The following is a 26,080-nucleotide window of genomic DNA, read 5'->3' as shown; positions in this document are numbered from 1 at the left end:
GCGGCAGCAGGCGGCCGGCGTAGCGCCAGAACCGAACTTATGTTAGACTTATAATGTTAGACGAAAAATAATTATGTCAGTCAAACTCTATACGAAATAAGTTTACACAAAATGAAAATTAGATCATTTAAAATTAGGCGAAACAAACTTATGTAAAGGAGGTAAGTTGTATACAAAAGGACTTTCACTAAAATGAAAGTTGGGTAAAATGAGCCATTAGGTTAAGTAATATCAGTTTATCTAAAACTAGCTATTGCCCGCGGCTGCGCCCGCGTGGAATTCGGTTATCGCATGCTGTTCCCTCGGGAGCTGCTTTTTTCCGGGGTAAAAATTAGCCTATGTACAGTCAACGTCATAAATAAGTGATCACTTTTGTACCTTGTACTTTAACGTCATGTTTGAAGAGCCATACGAAATTGTGTAACGACTGAAAGCGACAAGGTACAGAAATGATCACTTATTTATGACGTTGACTGTACTACACCTGCCTATGCCTATGCCTATGTATGTATGTATGTATGTACACTTCTTATTATATTTTTCCTAACCTGTGTAACGTGTCACTGCTGTTATTTAAATAAATTATTTGTTGGTGAAAGAATGTTTAAAATTAACTCTGAAGTTGAATTCGCTTATTTCCATCCCGTGGGAATTTTGCATTTTTCCGGAGTAAAAGTAGCCTATGTCAATTAAGGATAGTGTAGTATTCTATGGGTGAAAGTATTTCTAAAATCAGCAACGAAGTTTTATTCACTTACTTCTATCCCACGTGAATTTCTCATTTTACCCGGAAATATATAAGTTAGGGATAGTCCAACTTTCTATTGTTTAAATTATTTTTAAAATCAGCCCTGAAGTTGAATTGACTTACTGCCATCCCGCGGAAATTTTGCATTTTCCCTGGGAAAAAGTAGCCTACATCAATCGGGGATAGTGTAGAAAGTTGTTGATAAAAGAATGTTTGAAATCAACCCTGAAGTTGATTCACTTTTTGCTATCCCTCAGGAATTTTGCATTCTTCCGTAGAAAAGCAGCTTATGTCAATCAGGAATACTGTAGCTTACTTTTGGTGAAAGAATTTTTAAAATCAGACCGAATTTAAATTCACTTATTTCTATCTCGTGGGAATTTTGCATTTTTCCGAAGAAGAGTAGTCTATACTAATGAGGAATAGTAGTTTTCTATTGGTGAAAGAATTTTTAAAATCAGCCCAGGAATTGAATTCAGTTTTTTCTATTCCATGGGTATTTTGTAATTTCCCGAAAAAAAGTGGCCTTTGTCATTTGGGGATAGTCATATCACATAATAAGTAAGATTATTTTAAATCAGCTCCGAAATCGAATTAATTTATTTCTATCCCGAGAGAATTTTGCATTATCCCGGATAAAAAGTAACATATGTCAATCAAGGCTAGTGTAGCTTACTAACGGTAAAAGAATTTTTAAAATCGGCTAAATAGTTTCAAAGATTCGACTACAAACAAAGAAACGAAAAAAGTTTAGATATTTCCCTATCCCGTGGGAATTTCAAAAAATCCTTCCTTAGTGAAACTCTACAACACTCGAGGTATATGTATGCCCAATTTCAAGTCTCTAGCACCAGTAGTTTAGGCTGTTCGTTGTCTGTCTTTCTGTGCGTTGTCTGTCTGTCAGGCAAACCAAAAATAGGTAAAAAGTTATAAAGTTAGCTGGTCTCTTTTTCTGGTTTTTGTGTGCATCCATGTCTCAGTTTTATTTTCGATAGGTAAAAAGTTGTTATGCACAAAGCAAGGTACAACCCTATTATTAAGGTATTAGAATTGATGTTTCGATATTTTTGATCACTTTTGGCCGCTCTGAAATATCTGATGGCGACTGTACTATAAACTCATTGCAACAGAATAGTTGATTCATTTTTCTTTTGCATAGAGAGAAGCTAATTTCATTTAACATAATACTGCAATCACATTATTTACTTTGTATTTCCTGACGAGGAATTTTACAAAGATTGGATACGAGTTTTTAATGAATGTTTACAATATTTGAAGTATTTTGAAGTATTTGAATTAATAGTACTGGCAGAAAATTCCACTAAGAGTAAAAGGCGTCTTAGGGTTTTAGCACTCAAAATGACATCAGTTTGTCATAAAGAAATGAAGTAACATCTACACAAACCTCTCAAAACTATACCTATATTTACACAAAATTTATAAAAATGGATGGGTTTATATCGAGTTTAAAAAGCAAATTTGCGTCAAAGCGTGAACAAGACGGTGAGAATTATTTTTAAACCCAAATGCACTTCCTAGATCACCAAAACACGTGTTTACCACTTATTAATCCTGCTTTTTTAGCTCAAGTCTTAACATTGTATAACCTAGATATTCACCATGACAGAACTCCTTGGTTCTACTCATACAGCGTTACTTCGCTAGAACGTGGACTCATTCTTGTAGTGTAATTTTTATAAAAATAAGAAGGTTTTACTATGTTCATTTACAGAGGAACAAGAGGATAAGAACAGACTTGACGATGTGCACGCTACTCTGGCTAAAGTCGACCCAAACACTATGGACAGTACTATGGTGGACGTAGAAGATATGACGTCGCTGACTGAGGTCTCCCAGAAAGCCGTCAATGACAGCCCGGGTCAAGCTAACGATATAAAGCCTACAAACTCTAAGACTAACGCTCCTTCAGCTCTCACTGCTGCTACTGTAGCCGCTTTCAGTATATTTAAAACTCCAGCAGAGAGAGACGACGCCGAAGAGCTTCCCGATCCCCTAGAAGACGATATTTTTATTTATTACGACTGATACCTTTCAATAAATAAATAGCGCAACCTATTCCATGATGCTGCGAGGTTTTTAAATTGTTTATTGTCAGGTACGGGGGTAAACTTTTGACTCTTAGCGATCTGGTCAGTCAAAGTCAGAAATATACCGGACAGATAGCCCATTCAGACGGGTCAGTATGGTTATCTCTGAAACTACTTATAAGACATAGAAAGATCTGTTTTCTAAAGAATCATCTTTCTGCTTGTATGCCAAGTTTAAAGTCTCTAATAATCAATGTTATGGAGTCCTCTTTGATTCGAATATATAAATCTCTTTTATTCCCTAAGCCGAGGGAACGCCGAAAAATCTATGAGTCGTGGAATTATTATGTCTGCCAAATTCAAGTATGTAGCTCCAGTAATTTAGGCTGTCTGACAGTCAAGTTCGTGCTTTTGTAGTTTTTGGGAAATGGAGCTCAAAAATGTGTGTGGAGTGTCGTTGGTTCGAGACCTTTTTTTAGATTGTAACTGCGCGAAGCCGGGGCGCGGCGCTAGTATTAAATAAAGCAGCTGATGCAAGTACGATAAAATGTATAATAGCAGAATGTGTAGCTGCATTTTTGAATAGGTAGGTATGGCATCGGCTCATTTCAGTACAAATTATTATCTTGGCAGTTTGTATTTGAATTATTCAGATTAGCGTACCTAGCACGCCATCTTTGCCTTTATTAAACGTAACTGCTGCGTGACAACACGAAGGAATGACCGGTTTAGGCAAACGTTAATGTAACAAAAAAATCATAGATAATGACACGCGAGATAGGGCGACTGGCATCATTTACTAAATACTCGCACAAGTAAGTTTGTGATACAAAAAGTAAAATGTGAAGCAAAGGCAGAAGCAGACGACTTAGGGCCGCGCATGAGTTTATACATTTTTAAGCTCGGGTAAGCAAGCATTTAACTCAGAAAACGTATAGTTAACCGTGATCCGTGCAAGTCTACGTTAGAGAGCACTGACAAAGTCAAAGTCCAAAATATCTTTTTTCAACTTTGGCTGTAATAAACACTTAAGTATGAATGTCAAAAAAATCTACCACACCTGCTCGGCAAAACCTTTGCTGAGAAGAATCCGGTTGGAAACTCAACGAGATATACAGTTTTATATTTTTTTTTATCTAATAATTTGCGTCCCAAGTAAGTATTTAACACAGCTAAATTTTTTAAAACTCACAACTTTAACGGACAGAGAAGTTTCCGTCCACACACTACCACGCTTCACGCGAGGAGGTGAGTGAGATGATCTCGGTAGTAAAAAGCAGAAAGAATACTTACACTCCCATATGGGCCCTCGCCGAGGAATGTAACTGGTCTCATGCGCCCCCGCGGGAAGTCTAGCAGGGGCGCCACTCCGTTTGGGGGCTCAGCTTCCGGCAGTTTGATGGACGTGAAGAGCCCTGGTGCCGGCCTCTCGCGCCGACCAGTGCGTTCTTCTGGGTACGTCTGGGGACAATTAGTAGAAAATATGTAGAAATATGCTTCATAATGTACCTAATGAAATTTATAGGTATTTATCTTTATTATATTTTGCTATATTATTAATTAACATGTGTGGTGTGGTGTATGGTCGCAGAACTGTCACTGGTTTTAGTTCATAGACAAATTTTATCCTGAGATTTTTGTAACACACGGGAACGGTGCGGCTTCGGCACGCTTCAGAGCCCCACCCAAGTACGTTATTTTTTTTTTGATTTGTGGCCCTTTTTATTTTTTCATCACACTTGCTCGTAAACAGTGTCGAAACATGCAGGCTACCTTGGTTGTAACCCCCCAAATAAAACCCTCGACCTAAATGTGCTTGTCATGAAACCCGTGATCGGTAAATGAGTCATTGCCCGTACTAATTTTCTTGTCATGAAGCCCAAGGTCGGTAAATGAGTCCGTGCCCGTACCGATACTGATGCGCCATGCGCGTGCTGCTGCAAGACCACATGCACACGCACGTTGCGGCGCATGCTGAGGGAGGGGGAGGCGTAGGGCGGCACTGCCAAGAGCGCAGCCTAAGGTATCGCCAATATATGGAAGAATTATATTTTTCTTTTACTAATATAAAGTTTGATGAAAAACATTGTATGTGGCACGGGCGGTACTAGAATTACGAGCATCGACTCATTAAAGCCCTCAGTCTTCGACTTCGGGCTTCTAATATACTCACGTTCGTAATTCCTTATTTACCGCCCTTAAGACACAATGTACTAAAGCAGCGAGATGTCAATCATAGTAGGTAGGTACTCGAGAGGCTGCAACATAGCTAATGAACTACAAGTCTTTAAACTGCTCTGCCGCTACCACACGTGCAAGAGGCACTTCTCTAGGTACGACACAATATTACATAGGTCACAAGAGCTGGGATGAATAAATTGAACAAGAGCAATATCACTTATCATTGTGTGAGTGCTGTTCTTACACAGGGACCTCTTTACTTTGTAAACGAATAGGTAGTTACATAATAATTGTTATAACACGATAAACATTTATTATATCAGTCTGTAGGCATTTTGTGATGCACACGTAGACATTATAATTTACTCATTCTATTGATTCATGCCAGCTCTTGTGAATCGACCTGTAGCTGTTTTACGTATGTATGTATTATAGCGGCAGGAGGAGCAAGGAAAACGGTTTGTTTTTCTTTGATATGATGCTTCGCAAAGTCTCAATCAATATTTGAAATATTTTGAAACATAAATAGCTGATAATATAATACTTAGGACATCGAGAGCGCAACAGTTTACGCGATCCCTTTTATGTGTCGACCTGCACCGAACTAGTAGGTAAATAAAAGTCATTTTTTTTCATGAATAGTTATTTGTGCAACAAGAGAGCAAAGTTGTTTTTTGGTGCGAGTGTTGAATTTGAATCCCGAGTAAGCGAAGGATTTTGTAACTGAATCACGAGCGTAGCGAGTGATTCTAGGTTAGAAACCTGAGAGCAGTGAGGGATTCAAACACGAGATGCAAAAAAATTTTGGTCTCGTGTGACACATACAACTTTTCACCTCAGCAGCGAGAACATAGGTTAGAATAAAATCACATATACTTACCCATTTACAAAACAAACAATATAAAAAGTATATAAATAATACGATTATTAAGAAACAGATACACCTAATAATCAAATTTAGGCAGTCTCCGGCAAGTAGCGAGGTTTTGAATTCGGAACGAAAAAGTGTCCAGTAGGTACGATACAAATCTCATACATGCATTGTAATTTGAACTTAAAACTATTTACTTACTTGTAAAAAAGTCATATTTTTTAATACCTACTGCAAAAAGCCTCATCTTTGGGTCATTAAAAAGGTTGAACAATAAACTTATAAATTATTATAAATGTTATTAAACCTTTAAATATGATTTTATTAGGATTTATATTAAATACACATAAATAGATTTAGTTGCAAAATTCATTCAATTTGACAAACATTTATTACAACTCTTAGGCCGTCTTGTAGGAAAAATAAATCTAGATTTAGTAGTTAATCCAGGCTTAAGCTTGACAGTTCCATACAATTTGACACTACTAAACTGAGCTTAACGCTAACTCGAGATTTATGTGTTTACTGCAATTGGGCCTTAGAGGTAGGCAGTATACGGAACGTTACTAAAAAAAAAAACAAGAGCAGCGGCATTCGTGCAACGAGGTTGCATACTTTATTAAAAAGTGGGAAAATTTTGACATTTTGGAAATATTTCTTTTTCATGTAGATAATAGATATATTTTTAATACCTACTTATTATAAATTTAAATTAACATTCTAATCAACACATTTGATCCTATCTCTCGCTTTTTTCGTGTCAAAGTGAAGTTTTAGTACATTGCGTTTTAAGGGCGGTAAATAAGGAATTACGAACTAGAGCCTATTAGAAGCCCGAAGTCGAAGACTGAGGGCTTTAATGAGTCGATGTTCGTAATTCTAGTACCGCCCGTGCGACATACAATGTTTTTCATCACATTTGCGAGTAAAATTGTATATTTGTAAAAGAAAAACTAATATTTTTTTCAAAAATTGCCGATACCGCTGATTGCGCTCTTGGCAGCGCCAGCTCCCCGCTGCCCTCCCCCTCTCACAGCATGTGCATGGCGTGCGTGTGCAGCGCGCGCACGGAGCAGCAGCACGGCATGCAGTAACACTCACTTACCGACCTTGGGCTTCATGGCATGAAAATTAGTACGGGCACACATTAAGGTCGAGGGTTTTATTTGGGGGGTTGCAACCAAGGTAGCCTGCATGTTACGACACTGTTTACGAGCAAGTGTGATGAAAAAATATTTTGTAATTCAGTGAGTAGACCCAGCACTGTCTAGACAAAAAATAATAATTAAGAAGTTCCTTTGTCTCACGGAGTGAGCAAAATGCGATTTCGCTCACTGATTTTTAATAGCAAAACCTGCCTGTTTGAGCTTCTGAGGTGAAAATAGTACGAGTATTAATCCGCGGCTTCGCACGCGTAAATCGCTGAATTGAAAGTCCAGGATTTTACAAAATACCCGTAAGATCCAAGTCGTGCATTATAATACGCTGCATTATAATTATAAACAACAGTGCCAAATACACCAGATGAGATTTCGAGATTTTATCCTTATCCCGTGGGAATATAGGGATAAAAAAGTAGTCTAGATGCGTTATTCCAGATGTCCAGCTATCTACATTCCAAATTTACTCGAAATCCATGCAGTCATGTTGGCGTGAAGATGTAACAAACAAGAATTCCCGAAAATGACATGGTTTTCATTGACGTTGCATTAAAAACAACCGTGCCAAATTTCATGACTTTGTTATTTCAAGATTTTGTCCCTATCCCGTTGGAATATCTGGATTAAAAGTAGCCATGTGTTATTCCAGATGTCCAACTACCTAAATACTTACCAAATTTCATCTACTGTCCAGCCGTTTTAGCATGAAGGAGTAACACACACACACACACACACACACACACACACACACACACACACAGTCACAAACTTTCCCATGTATAATATAGTAGGATTAGTTTTTTTTTGTAGCAAGATCGGTAAAAAAATGGAAAACATATATATTTTTAACCAACTCACCAACGATTGGATTGAACTTATAATCGATTTTAGATGATATAACCATCACTTTAACCTCATCTTATCTCCTCAAGAACCGAACCGAACATGCTTATTAATTTGTAAGTAGCGTCCGTTATACACGATTATGGTCAGGGAAAACGGGCTCTCGTAATTAATTCTTAGTCGTTTTTTCCCTATACCTACGCAAAAACTCGTCGACGGATTGCTCGCGTTATATTAAACGTATATTATGTAAGTTGTGCTTTCCTAGTCAATTAGCGTCGGTTGAAGCATGTTGAAGCGACTGAAGTTATTACCAACCGTGTGCCGCATTGATCAGTTTTTGTTACGCCATTACACCGTTAATAATCCTCTATAGTACGTTCATTTATATGAGTCAGTAAATAACACAGGTTCCCGACTTAATTGCTACTCCCCCTACCAAGATTGTGCTCGCATAATTTATACTACACATGAATTATTGGCGATGTTTAGGTGTGTACATTATATACGGCCCTGCAGCGATTACAATAACAAAGAGCCATTATCAAGGAAACCGTGGCTTTAAAATGCCTGGTTAATAATTCCATTAATCAAATTCAGTTCTTTTTATGAGAAGTACTCGTACCTACACAATAAAAATCTAAAATTACCAACTAGAGTGCTGTCAAGGTCATAAATATAATGTACGTTACACGTCATCAAAAATATCTATACATATTTATGCTATGAACCATAAGCTCGAATGTGTACATGTATTTGACGCTTTGGCTGTATATATATTTATGCCTTGTTGTAATCTAATACTTCAGCGACCTGCGGAAAATGTGAGCCACAAAGCATTGAAATGCATTTTCTAGTCAGTGAAACAAGAAAGAGAACATTTTTAGGATTTTTTACATTTTCTTTCCGTGCCCTACAAAAGTCCCTTACACGAGACCTTCATCCTGAAAGAAACAGATTAAAAACCCTTTATAAACTTTCAGTCCTTTGTATTATTCAGATAGATACGACAGAGAAACATGGCTATAGTTTCCAAGGGATTTAGCACTGTGGGTAGAGGCTTGTGTTCTCTTTGTGTGAAGTATAACAATGATACTAGGACAATGTTTCTTTTTCTGCTGTGTTCTTCTAATCTATATTCTGAAAATAGAATTCCGAATTTTGAAATCACGTTTTATCTTCAAAGATTTTTTTAACTGAAAATATTGTAAAGTAACTCGACTAAAAGTTAATTTCGTGAACCGAGTTATGCAGGATAACAGATTGAAAATAAACAGTTCTGTTCACGTCCAGTGTTCGGTTAACAGAACGGCTGCAGACTGTAAATTCCAAATAGAAATTACATTTTCCCTGATTTCATTATAGAAGGTTAAAAAAATTAAATAGGTACTCGTATTTCTTTGTAGTCAACATTTCAAAAGCATAGCTAGGTAATTTAGTTAAGATAGTTAAGTTTAAAAAAATATGACTATCTTTCAGAGAACAGCTTAGCCAGTGTCTAGTGTATTTTGTCACTATTCCCTAAAAAATTTAGAAAACATAATATGAGAAGGTGATGATGGATGGACGATCAAAATAAAATCATAAATTCTGATGATATCAGCAGCAGAATAATTTTGGGAACGTTGAATACTTACGCCATTATTAATAGTTCTGTGACATTACAGGATCTTTACTCAATCGAGGTATTTACAGCTGTTATCTATTAGGTATTCTTGAAATAAAATTAAATAAAAATATGTGTAGTTCCGCGGTGAAAGGTACCTTGTGGTCGGTATGGAGTTACGGGCATTCTAATAATCTGCGATTGTTAAGCTATCGATATCAAAAAAGATCATTGTCCTAAGTATTATAGTTACGAAGATATTATCATTTTTTGAGAAATGTATTGGAAAATGTGCAATTCCAGGAAACAGATTATTTAATTTGTTAAGCTTATGGATTTTAAACTTGTATATTTTTAGTTTAATTCCTAGTCACAGGCTCGCGACGTCGAAGTTCCCAAGACGATCCCATAGAGCTTATGGGAACGGAAGCAATACCATGCCCTCGGACCGCTCTGCTTTCAGAGCATGACATGAGTTCGTGTTCTAACTTTGGGGGCGGCAGACGTGAGCTTGCCTTCGGAATCCAAAAGCTTAATGGTTACTTGACCTGAAATGTAAATTTCAGAATTAAATTATTATTATTATTATTTTAATTTATGACGGTGGAAGCAGACTACACTTCCACTGAACGTAGATAATAGTTAGTGTTTAGTTTTGTAACTAAGGGACCCCATACATCCCTGTATTATTATTATTATTTTTTATTTTTTTTATTTAATTGTATACTGTGGTTTTTAAGTATTTTATTTGTAATTATTTTATGCTGAAAAAATGACTTTCTGCCAAGTTTCTTGCGGCGCATTCTTCTTGGCAATGATGGTCTTCACGAAAGCGCTGGTAGTTTAAAAAATTACGTGTAAAAGTGCCCATTGCGGCCTATTTACTGAATAAATGTTTTTTTTTTTTTTTTTTTTTTTTTTTTTAAGTTTAGTTACCTCAAAAACTATGTTGCCGATTTAAGTTACATAGTGGATTACGAAGTATGATTTATTGGGCTTCTGTCCATCAAAATATATATTACAAGTTCTACCTATAATTGCAAATCAAAACTTGTATATAGAACAATTAATATGATCGCTGACTTATTTCAAGGAAGTCATGTTTTGCTTCATGATTTTTAAACGTCTGTATTAGAAACCAATTCCTAAAGAAAATAAAGAAAAAAAGCAAAAATTAGAAATCAAAATAATATATTTTTGAATATTTTCATGCAAAATCACAAAAATGACAGAATTTAATTCTAATGTAACAATTAACATAATTATTTTCGCATAGATAAACAAAATCCTTTCGTTACAATCAAATATAGCCATTAATTTCATTATCAGACATGAATTTTTAACTTTTTAGGCCACTTAAAGTTACATCACATTAATAGTCTTTGTGTCATACATTTTTGAAAAGGTACCTTATGGAAACAGACATACAACATGTGAGTATAAAATAAAACTATTCTTCTTTTAGTTCTGGAAAACCTTTTCATTAATGATAACCCTTATTTTAATACTACATTGCCACAAATATGATCAGTTCTTTTTCGTGATCTACTTTCAAAATTAAAATTTATTTTATGTAAAGAAAAGGTGCCTTATGGCTGTTACATGATTTTACAGATTTGCTTGCTCTATACATCTTTTTAGGGTTCCGTAGCCAAAATGGCAAAAACGGAACCCTTATAGTTTCGCCATGTCTGTATGTCTGTCTGTCTGTCCGTCCGTCTGTCCGTCCGCGGCTTTGCTAGGGGACTATCAATGCTAGAAAGCTGTAACATTGCACAGATATAATAATGTAGCAACTACGCAGACAAAATGGTAGGAAAAAATTTTTTTTAGGGTCACGTAAGTGAGGTAAAATTTTTTCTTGACTTACCCTATAGTATTGGGTATCGTTGGATAGGTCTTTTTAAAGTATTGCGAGGTTGACTAGACGATTTTTAGATTCAGCGATCTGTTTGCGAAATATTCAACTTTAAGTGCAAAATTTCATTAAAGTCGAGCGTCCCCCCTCTTAAATTTAAACTGTTGGTTAGAAAAAATTGAAAAAAATCAGTATTGTAGATAGTTTATCAAATTTACAAGGAACAAGGAAAAAAAAGGAAGGACAAATTTACTTGGTGCATCATGTTCTGCCGTTTCTGGCTTGATGGGTCTCTCTGTTAAAACTAGCATGTATGAATGAAAAACTATAAAAACGTAAATGTACGGTTGAGTCGGTTACATAATCGTATCAGTACCATCAGGTTATCGTTGTTATTTTTGGATTATTTATAAACTTTTTATAATCAATATAATACATGGCTCAACAAAATATGTATGAAGGTTTTTCTTGTGTGAACTCGCCTTTAGTAAAGTAATTCGTCGCTGCCTATTATTTAATTTAGGCTACGTATGCACCAGAGTTTTATGACGAAAAACCCATCAATTGAAAAGCAGCGCTGGGCGAGATGAAGAAAAAAAACCAAAGTTATCTACTAATAGTTGTTTTTACTTTGTAAACCGCTTTAATACCTCGCATAGCTTTGGTGGATGCTTATTTAACAATATATCCACTACTCATTCTAAATCTTGTGGACATTGATAACCTGGGTACCTTATACAAGTTAGATTAAACGAATGAGTAGCCGCTAATCAAAAAGCGCAGGTATTTAAAGGCACTGGTTCGGTTTAAGTAAGCCAGGTCTTTTCACCACTTGTATATATTTAATTCATTCATTAGCTATATGGATTTAATGTCGGCTTGACATATTTGAGCGGCCTATTTGTGCTTGTATTTATATTAAATAGCATATTGCATGCCTGCGGAGTAACGCCCTGATTAATGTTTGCCTGTCAAAGTATAGCGTTCGGAAACTACTACCTTCAAGCTTTGAAAAATCTGAGGGCCTACTCCGATATTCGAAAATCGAAGTTCGTATCGTACCGTCCCTCTCACTCTCGTATTAAATAGTATAAGTGATGGAACGACACGAACTTCGATTATCCCCCCAGTACAAAATTCACAGAATTTTCTTTCGGGATTTAAACTTTATATGAGCCAGGTCACGTATATAGTAGTCAAGTGTGAGGGGCTCGGATTCTGAATAGCTAATCTGTATCAGTATGCTATTTATTTTATTTACATAATCAACGAACTACGCTTCAGACGGACGATATTCCTCCAGAACTCAAATACGTTTAATGGCTCGAAGAACGCTATACTATATGGAAGGGAATCGTGTCTGCAAAATACGTCTGGATTGCTGGGCTAAAATCACCACCGACTGGGTTCCGTGTTAATTAGTGCTGGAGACAGGCAAGCCAAAAAATAGTTGGCGCGACAATTCCGAACGTTTTAAGCTAAGTAGTTTGGTAAGTTTTTCCTAAAGCTAGCAATAAGTGCAAAAAAGAGGGTGTCTAATACTCATATTACACGATATAGATAAAAATATAATAACTCAAGTTCCTAACTTTAGCATAGAATGTTGAACAAATAGTCAAGGGAACGTAACAATTATTGAAATCATCCATTACCGCCGCTGCCCGGGTCGTAAGCCGAACAAAGCTGCTGTAAAACATTAACAAACACCGGGTACAAGTCGCCTTAGTCATTTTAACGTCCTATACCCATTTATCATTTTGAAACCGTCCACATAATACCCCTAATGAGTAAAATCCAAGCATACCTTAGGCAGTACCATTAATATTACAAACCCGGGTTCCCCTTCCAGTTGAATGCCGCGTCCGCGAGCGTCCCCCCCGCTCGAGGATAGTTTCAATATTGAATAGGCCGGAAATTTTAATCTCCCTTTTGAGAAACAATTTTTTCGTAAGGAAAAAACTTCTTTAGTAACATTAATTGACGATTTAGTTAGAAGACATTGATTCATACATTCAGGTATATTAGCTATATATTACACAAAAGTTTCGTGCATACGTAAGTAATAATTTTGTTAAAAGCGAGCATTTAAAAGCGGTCTCGAGTGACATCCCTACAAACACATGGCAAGTGGGGTGTTACGGGGCACGTGACATATTCACACAGCATCGGGGTACTTAGAGCAGGCGAGCTGCGGCTACCGCGCCGCGCTTGTAATAGAGTGCTAGCGCGCTGCGGGGAGGCAGGTGGGCCAAGTGAGCTTAAGCGATGCATAAAACATAAACAGCGCGTCGATGAAATTCTTTTTCCCGTTTCGAGTGTACTCGTATATATCTAATCTGATCAATCGCGTTACCGGTCGGGAGAGGCTTTCTTCGATGTTTTGTTTTGATATTTCGCATTTTATTTGTTTATAATAATTCTTTACCAAAATTTAGCGTCATGCTCCGCTTTAGTATTTATTTATATCGATAAGTAATTTAACCTCACTTTATAACCCGTTTAACTTGTGTAAGGCTCATTAAATTTAAACAAAGTTCAATGTTAAAGTTAAGGGTTTCCGAGGATTCAAGTCCAAATTACAAAACCCGAGTTCTCCCGGTGAAAATCCTCATTATCTAAGTTGGTATTTGCCTCAAAGGGTCTCATTTAGTGCACTCTCATTTTACTCGACCTTCCCAACAATGGCTACCAAAGTATTTCATTTTGAGACGTTCTTGCCTTACATTGTTGGTAGAAAATGCAAATCTTGCATGACATAATAAGTACCTACTTATGAGATTATAGTAGGCATAGTAGATGGTAGAGTCTATTTACGATGACCTCTATGACTCTTGCAATACATTTAAATGAACAGTTCTTAGATAATTCTTTATTTATTTGATCTTGGATACAGCTTTAACGATTTCAATTAAATTTGCTATATAGGTCTTCGGGAGCAAGCAGTCGATTTAGTTTGGAAAAATGTTTTTTCGAATTTAAGCCCGAGCGAAGCTCGATCGCACAAAAAATCAAAACCAAAATATACTTTATTTGCTAGAATACAACCAGCACCGGTGCACCGGTACCTAATAAAATAATATTAAAAAGTAGATAAAGTTTCGTTTCACGAGGTTTGCCGTAGTCATTAAATGACTCAACTATACTTAGTTCTAATAAAGTTCTTGCATGACTAAGTAATCGATTAAATCTAATTTATAATCCTGCTTCACTACAACTGTAGTGGCTGCTTAAGTGACACGGTAATAAAAAAGTAGCACGTGACAACACATTATATTGCGCCAACTTTTTGCTTGCATGACAGCCTTGGAAACGAAGTACTCGTAAAGTAATTCTAGAGCGTTACTGTAATGTATGTACTTAAGTAGTCGAGATAGTCCACACACAGGAACAACATCCAGGGGGAACTGGCGAGAAAAGTTGCCATGAAACGGTTTATATATATTAATAAGTCCGCCTCTATTTGCTGCTGAATATTTTATACGGCGAGTGAAAGAGCCTGCTAAGTTATTACTGCAGTGTTGCGGAGTTGCAGATGTATCGTGGGGAGTTTGTGTGTAACGTTAACAATATTTACATACTTATAGCTTTTAAATAGTTGCGGAAAATGGTTATAGTTCAGCGAAGAATGAGAAGTTTTCTAGCGTCGCTGTTATTTAATAATTAAGTTGGTTATGTGCCTTGTCGGAGAATAAACATACGGTATAACATAGCGTAACTACTTTGGCAAAATCTCGTATCTCAAATCAATATAACAACAAAATGTACCCTTAAAGTAATGTTCATAAAGTTCTCACAGAAAATTATCGATTTTGAGGTACAACCTTTTTTAAAAGTATAGGTATTTAGTATCTATACCTTATTAGGAACCTATGCATTAGGGGCACAGAACTAATATACCTATTTAAGAACGCATAATAATATCTCTTTCTCATATTATTTCTTTGATTATGACGTAAATATTAATAGTGAAAGATTGTAACAGAAAGTCAACAGTTTTGAAATGTAAGTGAATCCGAATTTGTTACTTCAGTAAAACAAAATGCAAGTCATCAAGGTCAGAGAACGACCACGTGCAATTATTTGCACCAAGGATCTGCCTTTTGGGACTTTAACGTATCATAATTTCTGCGCGGCCACACGTCATTAAAGTTCTGAGCTCCTGCGACAGTATTGCACCCTCTACTGTAATTAAAAAATAAGCTCGGCTTGGCTCAGGTGTTCTCCAGCAAAATGCATTAATTAAGATCGCCGAGAAAAATCTTGAACAAGCATGTAGTATGGTGCTTGTTTTGCTCCATTGCCACAATTGGTAAGCACTAGCAATGTATTACTGGTTTTAAGAGAATGTGGGTACAGAGAATTACAATCTTCCCTTTTTACGTGCATTTGTAAGTTTATTTTATTTTATTGGCGTCTTAAATTGAGTGTGTGCTAAGTGTGTGTTTTCGTTTTTTTTATTTCTGAAATACGACTGTGTAGAAGTCGTCATTGGTAACTATTTACGTAACAGAAGGCGAAATGTATTGATGACGCTGAAGGTAAATCTAAAATAGCCTAAAAAAAAATGTTACAGCATGGTCAGCTCCAGCCAGCGATATTGCTACAAAAAAACGGAAAAACACCATTTTATAACCATTATTTTATCTGAGTCTGCGAGGTGTCTGCAACAGCTTTATTGTCTACTGCGTACCTATTGTCTATTGCCTACGTCAAATCATAATCGCCGAAAGACAGAAAAAGAAGGGCAAAAAAAGTTAGTTTTGTTTTTTTCTTTTTAGATTTTTGAGGGTGCTATATTCCCCTCGTGTTATTAAATGAACAACTTACAGGCCAAGCATTTTTTCCATAAAAGGAACTTAAGTTAATTAAGTAGCTACTAGGGTTTCCAAAGGAAAAAAATGTCATCTTTGTAGGATCACTCCGTTAGTCTGTCAAGAGAATTTTCTCAGAAACGAGTAAAGGCATTAAGTTGAGAATTGTTATTCTTGTTATATTGTGTGACGTTTCACATACTTGCAGATAGCAGAATAAGCTACCTATTGTCTGTAAAAATAAATGTTCTATTCTATGATATCAACCAACACACATTAAATTTACCTTTGCACTTTACTTACGCTTTATGCATTGGCCTTACATACTACAAACATATATATTTAATACGAATATCGATGTAAATCCCAAGGTAATCGGTCATAATTTGTTAAAATAAACAAAAAACCCGCGGCATCCCTATATCTTAATCCTTGAGTGGGCAGCGAGCATACGTTGCCCGAGCACAAACTCCCAGTGTCATTATAAAATACGGCCCGCAATGTGGATTCACTTTGAGAAATGGAGGGCAGACTTGGAAACACCTGAGTCCCGACTCGTGCCTTTGTATACGTTGTTTTACTTTCTTTTGGCCACGCTGTGATATAATGCTGCCATACTATAATTAGCTATTTATTGTTCCTCTGACGCTTATACTATTTAATACGAGAATGAGAGGGATGGTACAATACGAACTTCGATGATTTCAAACCCGGACCTGTACCAACCTCTGAGTTTATTGTAATTTTTGTGCGAAATTACGTTCGAAATTTAACACGAGATTAAAAGCGAAGGAATGACTATAAGAAACTTCTACATATACTTACACCTGTAAAACAATTCAATGGTGTGTTCGCAAAGTTCCCAATCTGCACTAAGTCCGCATAGAAATTACGTCCCTAGCCATCTCTCTCTGTGTCCCATAGTAAGTTAGGTCATGTCACCTAAGCCGAGTGATGGCCTCCATAATCAGGTGGTCGTATCTAAATGAAATAACGCCAAAAGCAAACTGACAGCTTAAAGTTTCCGGTAGACCTTTATTATCACGCGTTTAGTTTGAACAAGACACGGTGCTTTCTGTGTGGACAAGGTAAACAAGCCCAGACATCGTGCATGCCTTGGTTGGGCAGATCAAACGAGGGGTGTAGAGCGGGAGCTGCGCCAGTGAGTTTACAGGACACGCGCACAGCTGCATAGCGCGTACAGGCTAACGAATTTATCCGTAACTAAATTTAAACGGTCAGTGAAGGGAATGCATCGTGGAATTTTCGATGTATTCGCTTTTGACGCGACTGCACCTCGGTTATGATGGCGTTCGTAATTACATCAGTAGGTTCCAGTGAAGCGGGGCCAGTCGGTAGTGAAGCTAATTGTGATACATAAGCGATCTTGATTAAATTTCGTTGTCGCAGTAAAGTATTAATATCGGTTTTCGCGCAGGCACTACGCGGCCGTAAAGAGCGCTCCCTCTAATTTGTTTACCGCGGGCAGGTGTCGCGGAGCTTAACCTTCACTTTAGCCATGTTCTCATGAATTTTCAGTATCGTGGAGTCGTATTGGTCGTCTTTTTTACAACGATATTCAAACAAGGACGAAAAGCTAAGAGGCACCAGAGACTTATTTTTCATAGCAAAACACAATGAAAGTAATTAAAATTCGAACTTTGAAAGTAATAATTGTTCTGAAACGTTGTACTTATACATACTTTTTGAATGATACCCAAGATGTACCTACCTACCGTACCTACCTAGTTTCTAAGTGCTAGTATTAAGTTGTGTTTAGCTAAATAGATATTTGTAAATCGTTTTTAAAACATAGAATATATTCAAATTCATTAAAAATATTCATTCTGTTGCACATTTCTGAAAAAACGGAATGCAGTGAAGAAAGAAGTCACGAGTACGTCCAGAAACGGATTTAGAAAGGTACCTACTATACTAACCAAATTTTATTACAGAATGTTATTGTCGACTTTGCATATAAGCACAGGTATATGTAAGAAAGACTCGGTAGGTAATTGTAGCTAAAGAGTGGGGTCCGCTGCGTAATGAACGTGGCGGGAGCGAGCTCCGTAGTTATAAATTTCACTCCAACGCCGAGCCAGGCGGCTTATCCTGCCTTTGCGATTTCCAAATGATATGACTAAAATAAACTAAAAATATATTCTATAAGCTAATAAGTAATTGCACCAACACCTCTTAAATGTATTCCTCGTTAATTGCTTGCATTCGCATTAAGATTTTATTTTCACAGTGGTAAGCTGAGCAGGTTGTAGGAACGAAGTACAAAATAAATGATTCAGATGAAATGTAATTTACTTTGATACGCTATGATACGTCTACAATAAAGTGTGTGCTTTATACAACGCCAAAGACTCTCTGAATCTTGTTATGCATTGGATGAATTGTTCATTTTGAATATGTACCACTACAATAGCTGTGTTGTTACACAGCGTGGCGTAGCGTCAGATATTTCCGTGGTAGGTAAAGCCGAAGTCAAGATCGCTTACATCTTTCATAAATGATGTATGTTCTGTAGTCCTATTTGGGCAAACCGGTGGGAATAGGGTTCTATGGACGCTTCGCCCCTGGTGTAATCAACATACCTATCTACTGCAGGCTATGGCATGGTATATATTATACATACATTTTCTGACATACGAGTACTGACTGCTCGATTTTCATGAAGAGAAGAAGTTGAGTATTTCGCAAACAAATCACTGAATCGAATAATCGTCTTAGCGAACAACTAATAGTTTTAAAAAACCTATCCACTATAGGGTTGGATCAGAAAAAAACACCCTCACTTGACGTTTATGGGAGGTAACCTAAAAAAAATATTGTACAATTTTGTCGGCATAGTTACATATATATCCGTGCAAAATTACAGCTTTCTAGCATGATTTCTAGCTTTTGATAGTCCCTGAGCAAAGCCACGGGCGGACGGACAGACAGACAGACATGTCGAAGCTAAAATTTTTCCGTTTTTCCGCGGAACCCTAATAAAAAGTTATGGTATTAAAACGATACGTTTAATGAGTTTTCAAAAGTTAACAATTATTATTGAAACGAATAAAGTTTGTAATGTTTTATTAATAGTTTTTTATTAAAAAGTATATTTAAACAATAAATGGCTATAAAGGGTACAGTACCTACGTGGCCACAAACGGTCACACTAATTTTAACGGTTTATGAATACTTATGAATGGTTTCACTCGAAACATGGATTGTATTTAAGTATACATATAATATGAGTATTATAGAGAGAAAGAGAGACTTCAATGAATAAATACCTAAACTAAACTATGTATGATTGTAAATAACTTTATCCGTTTTTAGGGTTCCGTACTTAAAGGGTAAAAACGGGACCCTATTACTAAGACTCCGCTGTCCGTCTGTCTGACTGTCTGGTCGCCAGGCTGTATCTCGTGAACCGTGAGACAATTGAAATTTTTCACATTTTCATACAACAAACGTGATCTTTTTGCCGTTTTTTGCTAATGTCTAATGTATTATTTAATTACATAATAATGGTACAGAACCCTTTGTGCGCGAGTCCGACTCGCACTTGGCCGATTTTTTACAACTCATTTTACAAGCTTTGCTTTATTTGGGGCCGGGTTAATTCCGATATTTGTTTATTTATTTATATTCAAGCAATTTAACATGTTACAGTTACGGATGTGCTTTTATGCCTTCATTTAATTATTTAACCGACTTCTTCAACGACGTTTTCTTTTCGTGGGATTCTTTTCTTTATCTATTGATACAATAAAGAAAAAAAATTCAAAACAAAAATTGAACCGACTACAAAAAACCATGAAAATAATTTTCTACCAGATTGGTTCGTGCTGAGGCACCGATCAACTTCAGACTGGTAGAAAAATATTTTCATGGTTTTTTGTAGTCTGTTCACATTTTTGTTATAATTTATTTTTCACGCTTTTTAGTGTAAATAATCTACGATACAATAGTTTAATATTAAATGCTCGTCACCTTTTACGAAAGATTGCTTTTTCCGATGCACGTTCATTGTTGAGGAGTCCTGGTGCTTCACCACCCGTTTTTCCATATGCATCACGAGGAGCATAAATTGCTTAGCAACTGTGTTAAGGGAATCCCATGCCCAATGACCTTCGATCTGAAATCCTTAATTTCTAATGTTTTTTGTAGCTTATTATATTAACAACAACGGCTTTAAGCAATATAGTATCCCATATTTACTTCAAAGTTCATTGTCTTCGAGATATTTGGCATCAAAGTTGAACCATTTTAGGCCACAAAACTGGTTTTCTGGCCATAACTTTTGTGTTAATTAGCTTCAAATGAAAACCCTCGACCAGTTTTTAGATACGTCAAAGACGAACCCGAATATGTAGATTTCGTATCTTTCACGTCAATAGAGATACGAACTAAGTATTTTTTCAGACAATGTTTAAAAAAATCATACAAAATGAAGTATTCATTTTTTTCAAAATCCGGTAGACAAGACAAAAATGGAGATAAAAAAGATTGGAGAACCGATAGCCGTTTGACTTATAATTCTATCTGTAGTGCAAAAGTAGGAGATACGACTCAAAACTTGTCAAAAATCGATGAAAACCTCGGGTAGCCCCTTAAAGTAATTAAAATTCAACCCGTGAAATACTTGTTATAGTAACTCCGATGGTCAACTGTGGTCTTCATGATGATGAAGACCGTTCCACTTCACCAAATGATGATTTTAAGAGCAAATGCACGAGTTACTACTAATATAATCCAATTTACTATAGGTGTCCGTACACATTTGAAGTTTCCTCGATTTCCTTAAGATCCAATCATCAGATCTTGATTTGGTGCTTATGAGACCTAATTGAAGACATTCCTAGACGAACGCAAAAAAAAACAAATGTTCATAAATGACGGAGTTCTGAGGTAACAAACATAAAAAAATGCAACCGAATTGATAACCTCGTCCTTTTTTGAAGTCGGTTAAAAAGGGTGTCGTGTGTCATATCATTCGTTGTAATAATGTTGTGATTTGTGACACTACCTACATTTATGTTTTGTTATTTTCGAGCACTATAATCTAACGGATTGCTTCTCTCATCCACTCAAAGGTTGACTGGTAGAGATCCCTTAAAGGGTCAAGTCCGCCTTTGTTTACAAGTATCTCAAAGTTTGTCAATTGTATTGTTTCTTTTATTTAGCACAATAAAGAGTTTACATACATATATGTAGGTACATACACTATTGTACACTCGAACCAACTGATAAGTGACCCACTGTGGAACCTTTTCGAAGAAAAAGCCATAGTGACATCGCGTTGTTTGACAAGGTAATTTATTATGACACTTACTGTGAGAACGTTCTGCGGTAGGTCAGGAATTAAATAGTTCGACTATACATTGTGCATTGAGGGCCGTAAGAAGGGGCTTACTAACGAGAGCTTTTGATGACATCTTCATCACATTGCGAGGAAAAAAAATGCAAAAAATAAAATTAAGTATTTTGTGTCTAAACACTTTACAGCAGAGCTCGGAAAGAGAAAGACGAGACAACACCTGAATAAAATAATGGCTACAGGGTCGCTAATACAAAACTCAAAAATCGAAGTTCGTATCGTACCGCCAATCTCACTCGTATTTAAATAATATTAGCGTCAGCGATACGAAACGAACTTTTACCATAGATAATGCTAAGAACTGTGTTTAGTTTAGAATTCGAATGGTCATTACGGCCAGATTCTTCCAACATGCTAAAAATATTTACTAAATTATTGTAAAACAATTTGGTTTAAAATATAAAAATAACGAAGTTTTATGAAGTGTAGATAAGTTTTGTAGTGTAAAATTGGGTCTTAGCTAAGTTTTAAAGATATACATAAATCGCTGGCCGACTTGAAACCTCTTTAGTCTGAAATGACGTACCTATCTATTTACTTGTTTGCAAATTTTAAAATTAAACTTTTCCTCCCTGGGGAGGAAAAATTATATGTAAATACATTACTTCCCGTTGGAACAATTTAGGCTATTGTCCTTTAGTATACAGGCATCGAATAACATCATTGACGAATAAGTGTGATGAAAAACACGTTTTGACGAGAAGTGCCGTCAAGTTATGAAAAAAAATATATTCCGAACTCCAATTTTTTTTAAGTCAGTTAAAGAAGCGGTTAAATAAATATTATTATAGGAGAAAAGGCAAGTTTATATTTCTAGTTTAACCGTGCGAGCCTTAGATATTTAATTAGGTATTTGTGTCATGTGATTTTTTTTATATTTCTAATCACACATCGGAATAATAAAGTACTAGACTGTTCTGTCTATACCTTTGTACTTTTTTAAGTCATCTCTTTTATTTATGCTAATATCCAGCAAAAATGAGTAGTTACACGTGCGAATATTTTCCGATCTTAGACAAACAGAGTTAGGTCAAAAAATTAGGAGCCATAAAGTTTGTTCAATATTATGAGTGTCATGAGGTGTTGAGAGATCGCCGACTCGTAATTAGTTCAAGACGGTCCACTTGTATTTACATGACTGTAAGCGAACAATATGTCTGAGTCACTTGTCTGTGCCGAGCCCGTTGTATTGAATTAGAGGTGCTTAGTCAAATAGCCCGAGTTAGCCAAGTATCGCCGCTCAATTCCGGCCCACTGGTTTTGCTCAAAGTAATTGTTGATATTTGCTAGTTGCGGCTTCTTGTAATGCTCAGTAAATGTTAGTCCGGTGCGGTTTTGCTTTTGCTCCAGGATTCTGCTTGTATGCGTATATTAGCTACATAGATAAAAAATAACATAGAAATAAAAAAATTAACAAAAATGGAACCGACTACAAAAACCTGGAAAATATTTTTCTACTAGTTTGAAGTAGGAGGGGAACTCTACCTCACCTACATTATTATATAGGTTTTAATCTTTAAGTGTAGCCAGGCAATTATTCCGTGAATATAACAGATATCAGAAAAGATTAAACTGATATTGAAAGTACGTTACCCAATTAGTAAAATCATTTTTTTTTTAAACCAGAAATATCCTAAACATTAACTTCAAACCCTCACATACATTTAGTATGCCGTTAGTTGAAAGGCTTTAGTCCAAAGGTCCTAGTCGTTTAACCATTATCGTTTGATTCATTAATTGTTTTATTTTATTCACTTATCAATATCAATCAAATTATCATTTTAAAAAATTAAGAAAGTTCATTTAGAAACATTGAAGAGGGCCCGTTACTGTATCGCACAAGGGCGTCGCTTTGTGCAACTCCTGTAAACAAAAATTGTACTTCTTTAAAAAAAAATGTTAGCTTTACGTATTATTTCATAAAAGATAGTTTTATTATTTTATTTCAGTTTATTCATGTAAATAATGAATCTTATACAGTTTTATCTCTTACGGTAGGTAAACAGCTTCAAGGAACGTCGTACTAAATGTGTGGGAGCGTTTAAGCTTAATATTTTTAATATTACTATTAGTATTTTAATTAAAAAAAAGTTATTATTGTGCCTTTACTCATTGGGTGACGTACTTTCGATATGAGTTTAAAGTTTTCTAATATCTGTTATATTTTCAGAATAATCGCCTGGCTATACTTAACGATTACACCCTGTATATTGGGCTTCAATCACTTCTGCTGGCTCGTGCTGAGGCCTTGACGTCATTTTTGTAGTCGGTTCCATTTTTTGTTAAAAAAAATGACCTTCTTTGAGTCGGTCGTACTTTTTTGTTAAAAATATTTTTTAATTCTCACTTTTTAATGATTTTTAGCCGAAGTACGTTAAAGTTTAAAGTTTGCGGAGTAATCGGTGAACATACATAAAAAAAACACACAGTCGAGCATAGAACCTCCTGCTTTTTTGAAGTCGGTTAAAAAGTACGTACGTCGGTGCCCTAACATCATCATCATCATGTCAGCTGAAAGATGTCCACTGCTGGACATAGGCCTCCCCTTTCTGCATCCAACGCGATCCCGCGATATTAACCAGGTCGTCGCTCCATCTTGTTGGAGAAGTACCGACAGCTCGTTTCCCGGTTCGAGGACGCCATTCGACAACCTTCTTTTTTTTATAACTTTTTAATTATTTATTTACTCAAATAAAAACAAAGAAGTACAGAAATACTTATAACTATAAACCTCTGTCAAACTGCGTAGCAGTTTGTTGGCAGAAAGTTCTGACCCCATTGGCCATCAGTCCTGCGAGCAAAGCAATGGTGCCCTAACATAAGTATTCACTTTTCTATGCAACTACATCATGAACAAGTGGATACATAATTTAGACAACCGACCGTACCAACTAGGTTCCACCCAGCAATGGATTGGGATTTTATACCGACAGCGAAAAGATTCTATGTTGGGCGATTCTGAAGATATGATTCGGACCAACTCTAACAACTCAGTTAATAGTAGGCTAGAGTTTTTTAGCAGTTTGATTCAGTAAATATAAACAAGTTGTTCCTATACATTTCCGAAGTTGTGTTGGTTTGATTCTAATGACAACAAAATTTCTTATCTATTTTTTACTAATTGGCAAAACTGCTACAAACTTAAGTAACACATCCATGAAACAAAATTTACTTTAACAATGTTCTCCATCTATAATAGTATTATATTCGTACATTCGGTGACATCAGACATTGTAAAATGAATGATTAGATCTGACGGACGTCACTTGCCACAAAGCTGTTAACAACCCTTTACTTATCCATTGTAGTTTCAACGGCCAAAGCCTTGCAATGCTTTTGAAGAGGATAACTTTAACTTTGGTTATCTCACGAAGTATTATTGCGTTTCATATTATACCTAATAGCTGTAAATATCGAAGCTATAATTTTTTTCTATTAATCCAATATTTTGATGCTATACGAGTACATTCTACTCTTTGTTCTGTAGGTAGTCAGTGTATAACTAAATCCATACTAATATTATAAATGCGAAAGTTTGTGTGTTTGTTTGTATGTTTGTCCTTCTTTCACGTTGAAACAGAGCGACGGATCGCCGTGATTTTTGGCATGAACATTTATAAGGTTTATGCTTTTTTTATCCCGGACAAATGCACAGTTCCCGAGGGAATAGCACGCCATGAACGAATTCCACGCGGGAAAAGCCGCGGGCGAAAGCTAGTAGTGGTAGTAGTGGTAGTATACTGTAAATGTTAGGGTTTCATCTTCGGCTATACCTATATCACACTGCTAGATACATACAGGCCTCCTCTTGTGATAAGAGAGCTTGTCCTGTAGTACCAATACGGAGTCAGAGCAGATTGAGGACTTCACACACACCATTAAATTGCTCCGAAGATGTTGAGTAGATGGTGTGATACTTCATCTTAAAAACTGTGGTAAAATTAAAATGTAATTTTCATTTGAACCCACGCCCCTCTGCTTGAGATCCCATGCATTGGTCAAACCAGACTACAAAATTTTTTTATCAATTATTTGTAGTGACAAATTTCTATAGGACATCGAAGGTGGGCGTGACCATATTTAAACAGGTGTTAGGCCCAGGCCGCACTATAGCTAAAACTGACGCGGTTTTTAACCGCGTGGCTTTGTCAATCAAGCGGTTAAAAACCGCGGCGGTTTAGCCGTAGTGCGGCCTCAGCCTTACACAGCGCCGTTATTTTTGTAGCAAATTTAAATTATTTTTCATTTTGAATAACACATTTTATCACCCCCTTTGTTAGGAAATGATCCCATTCTATCTGAGATTTAGTTCGAACCATAACACTTTTTCAATTTTGTTGTTTGTTTATGGCTAAGCTCTTGTGGCTATATGAATATGTTCAAAACACATTAGCATTGACATCCGGTGCCTGATTCTGTCAGTATAAATATAACGCACTGACGACGGCCGCCTTGAAGCTTATCTAATATTATACCTGCCCTTTTCACCAGCCTTCATTATCGTGTTCAGTGCAGTGTATATATACTAAAATACAAACGATAATGCCTCAAATGCAATCATACACCCCAATGCC

The 26,080-nt window shown here is 36.3% G+C and overlaps 2 protein-coding genes across 3 annotated transcripts in view; one reads left to right on the top strand and one right to left on the bottom strand.

Moving 5' to 3' along the window:
* The window catches only part of LOC141434114 (discoidin domain-containing receptor 2-like), a 316,685-nt gene that overhangs the window by 43,523 nt on the left and 247,082 nt on the right, over window positions 1-26,080 (bottom strand). For both annotated transcript variants that reach the window (XM_074096403.1, XM_074096411.1), the window contains one exon: window positions 4,090-4,257. In XM_074096403.1, coding sequence (XP_073952504.1) covers window positions 4,090-4,257 — 168 coding nt within the window. The remainder of the gene's footprint in view (window positions 1-4,089; window positions 4,258-26,080) is intronic.
* Window positions 2,121-2,824, top strand: LOC141434150 (uncharacterized). Its single transcript, XM_074096465.1, has 2 exons — window positions 2,121-2,251; window positions 2,481-2,824. The coding sequence occupies exons 1-2, from the start codon at window positions 2,194-2,196 to the stop codon at window positions 2,792-2,794; spliced, it is 372 nt and encodes a 123-aa protein (XP_073952566.1). The 5' UTR covers window positions 2,121-2,193; the 3' UTR covers window positions 2,795-2,824.

Source organism: Choristoneura fumiferana, chromosome Z (genome assembly GCF_025370935.1).
Source record: "Choristoneura fumiferana chromosome Z, NRCan_CFum_1, whole genome shotgun sequence".
In the NCBI taxonomy this organism is placed as follows: domain Eukaryota; kingdom Metazoa; phylum Arthropoda; class Insecta; order Lepidoptera; family Tortricidae; genus Choristoneura; species Choristoneura fumiferana.
Note: the sequence above shows the minus strand (reverse complement) of the source record. Positions and strands in the feature narration are given on the sequence as shown.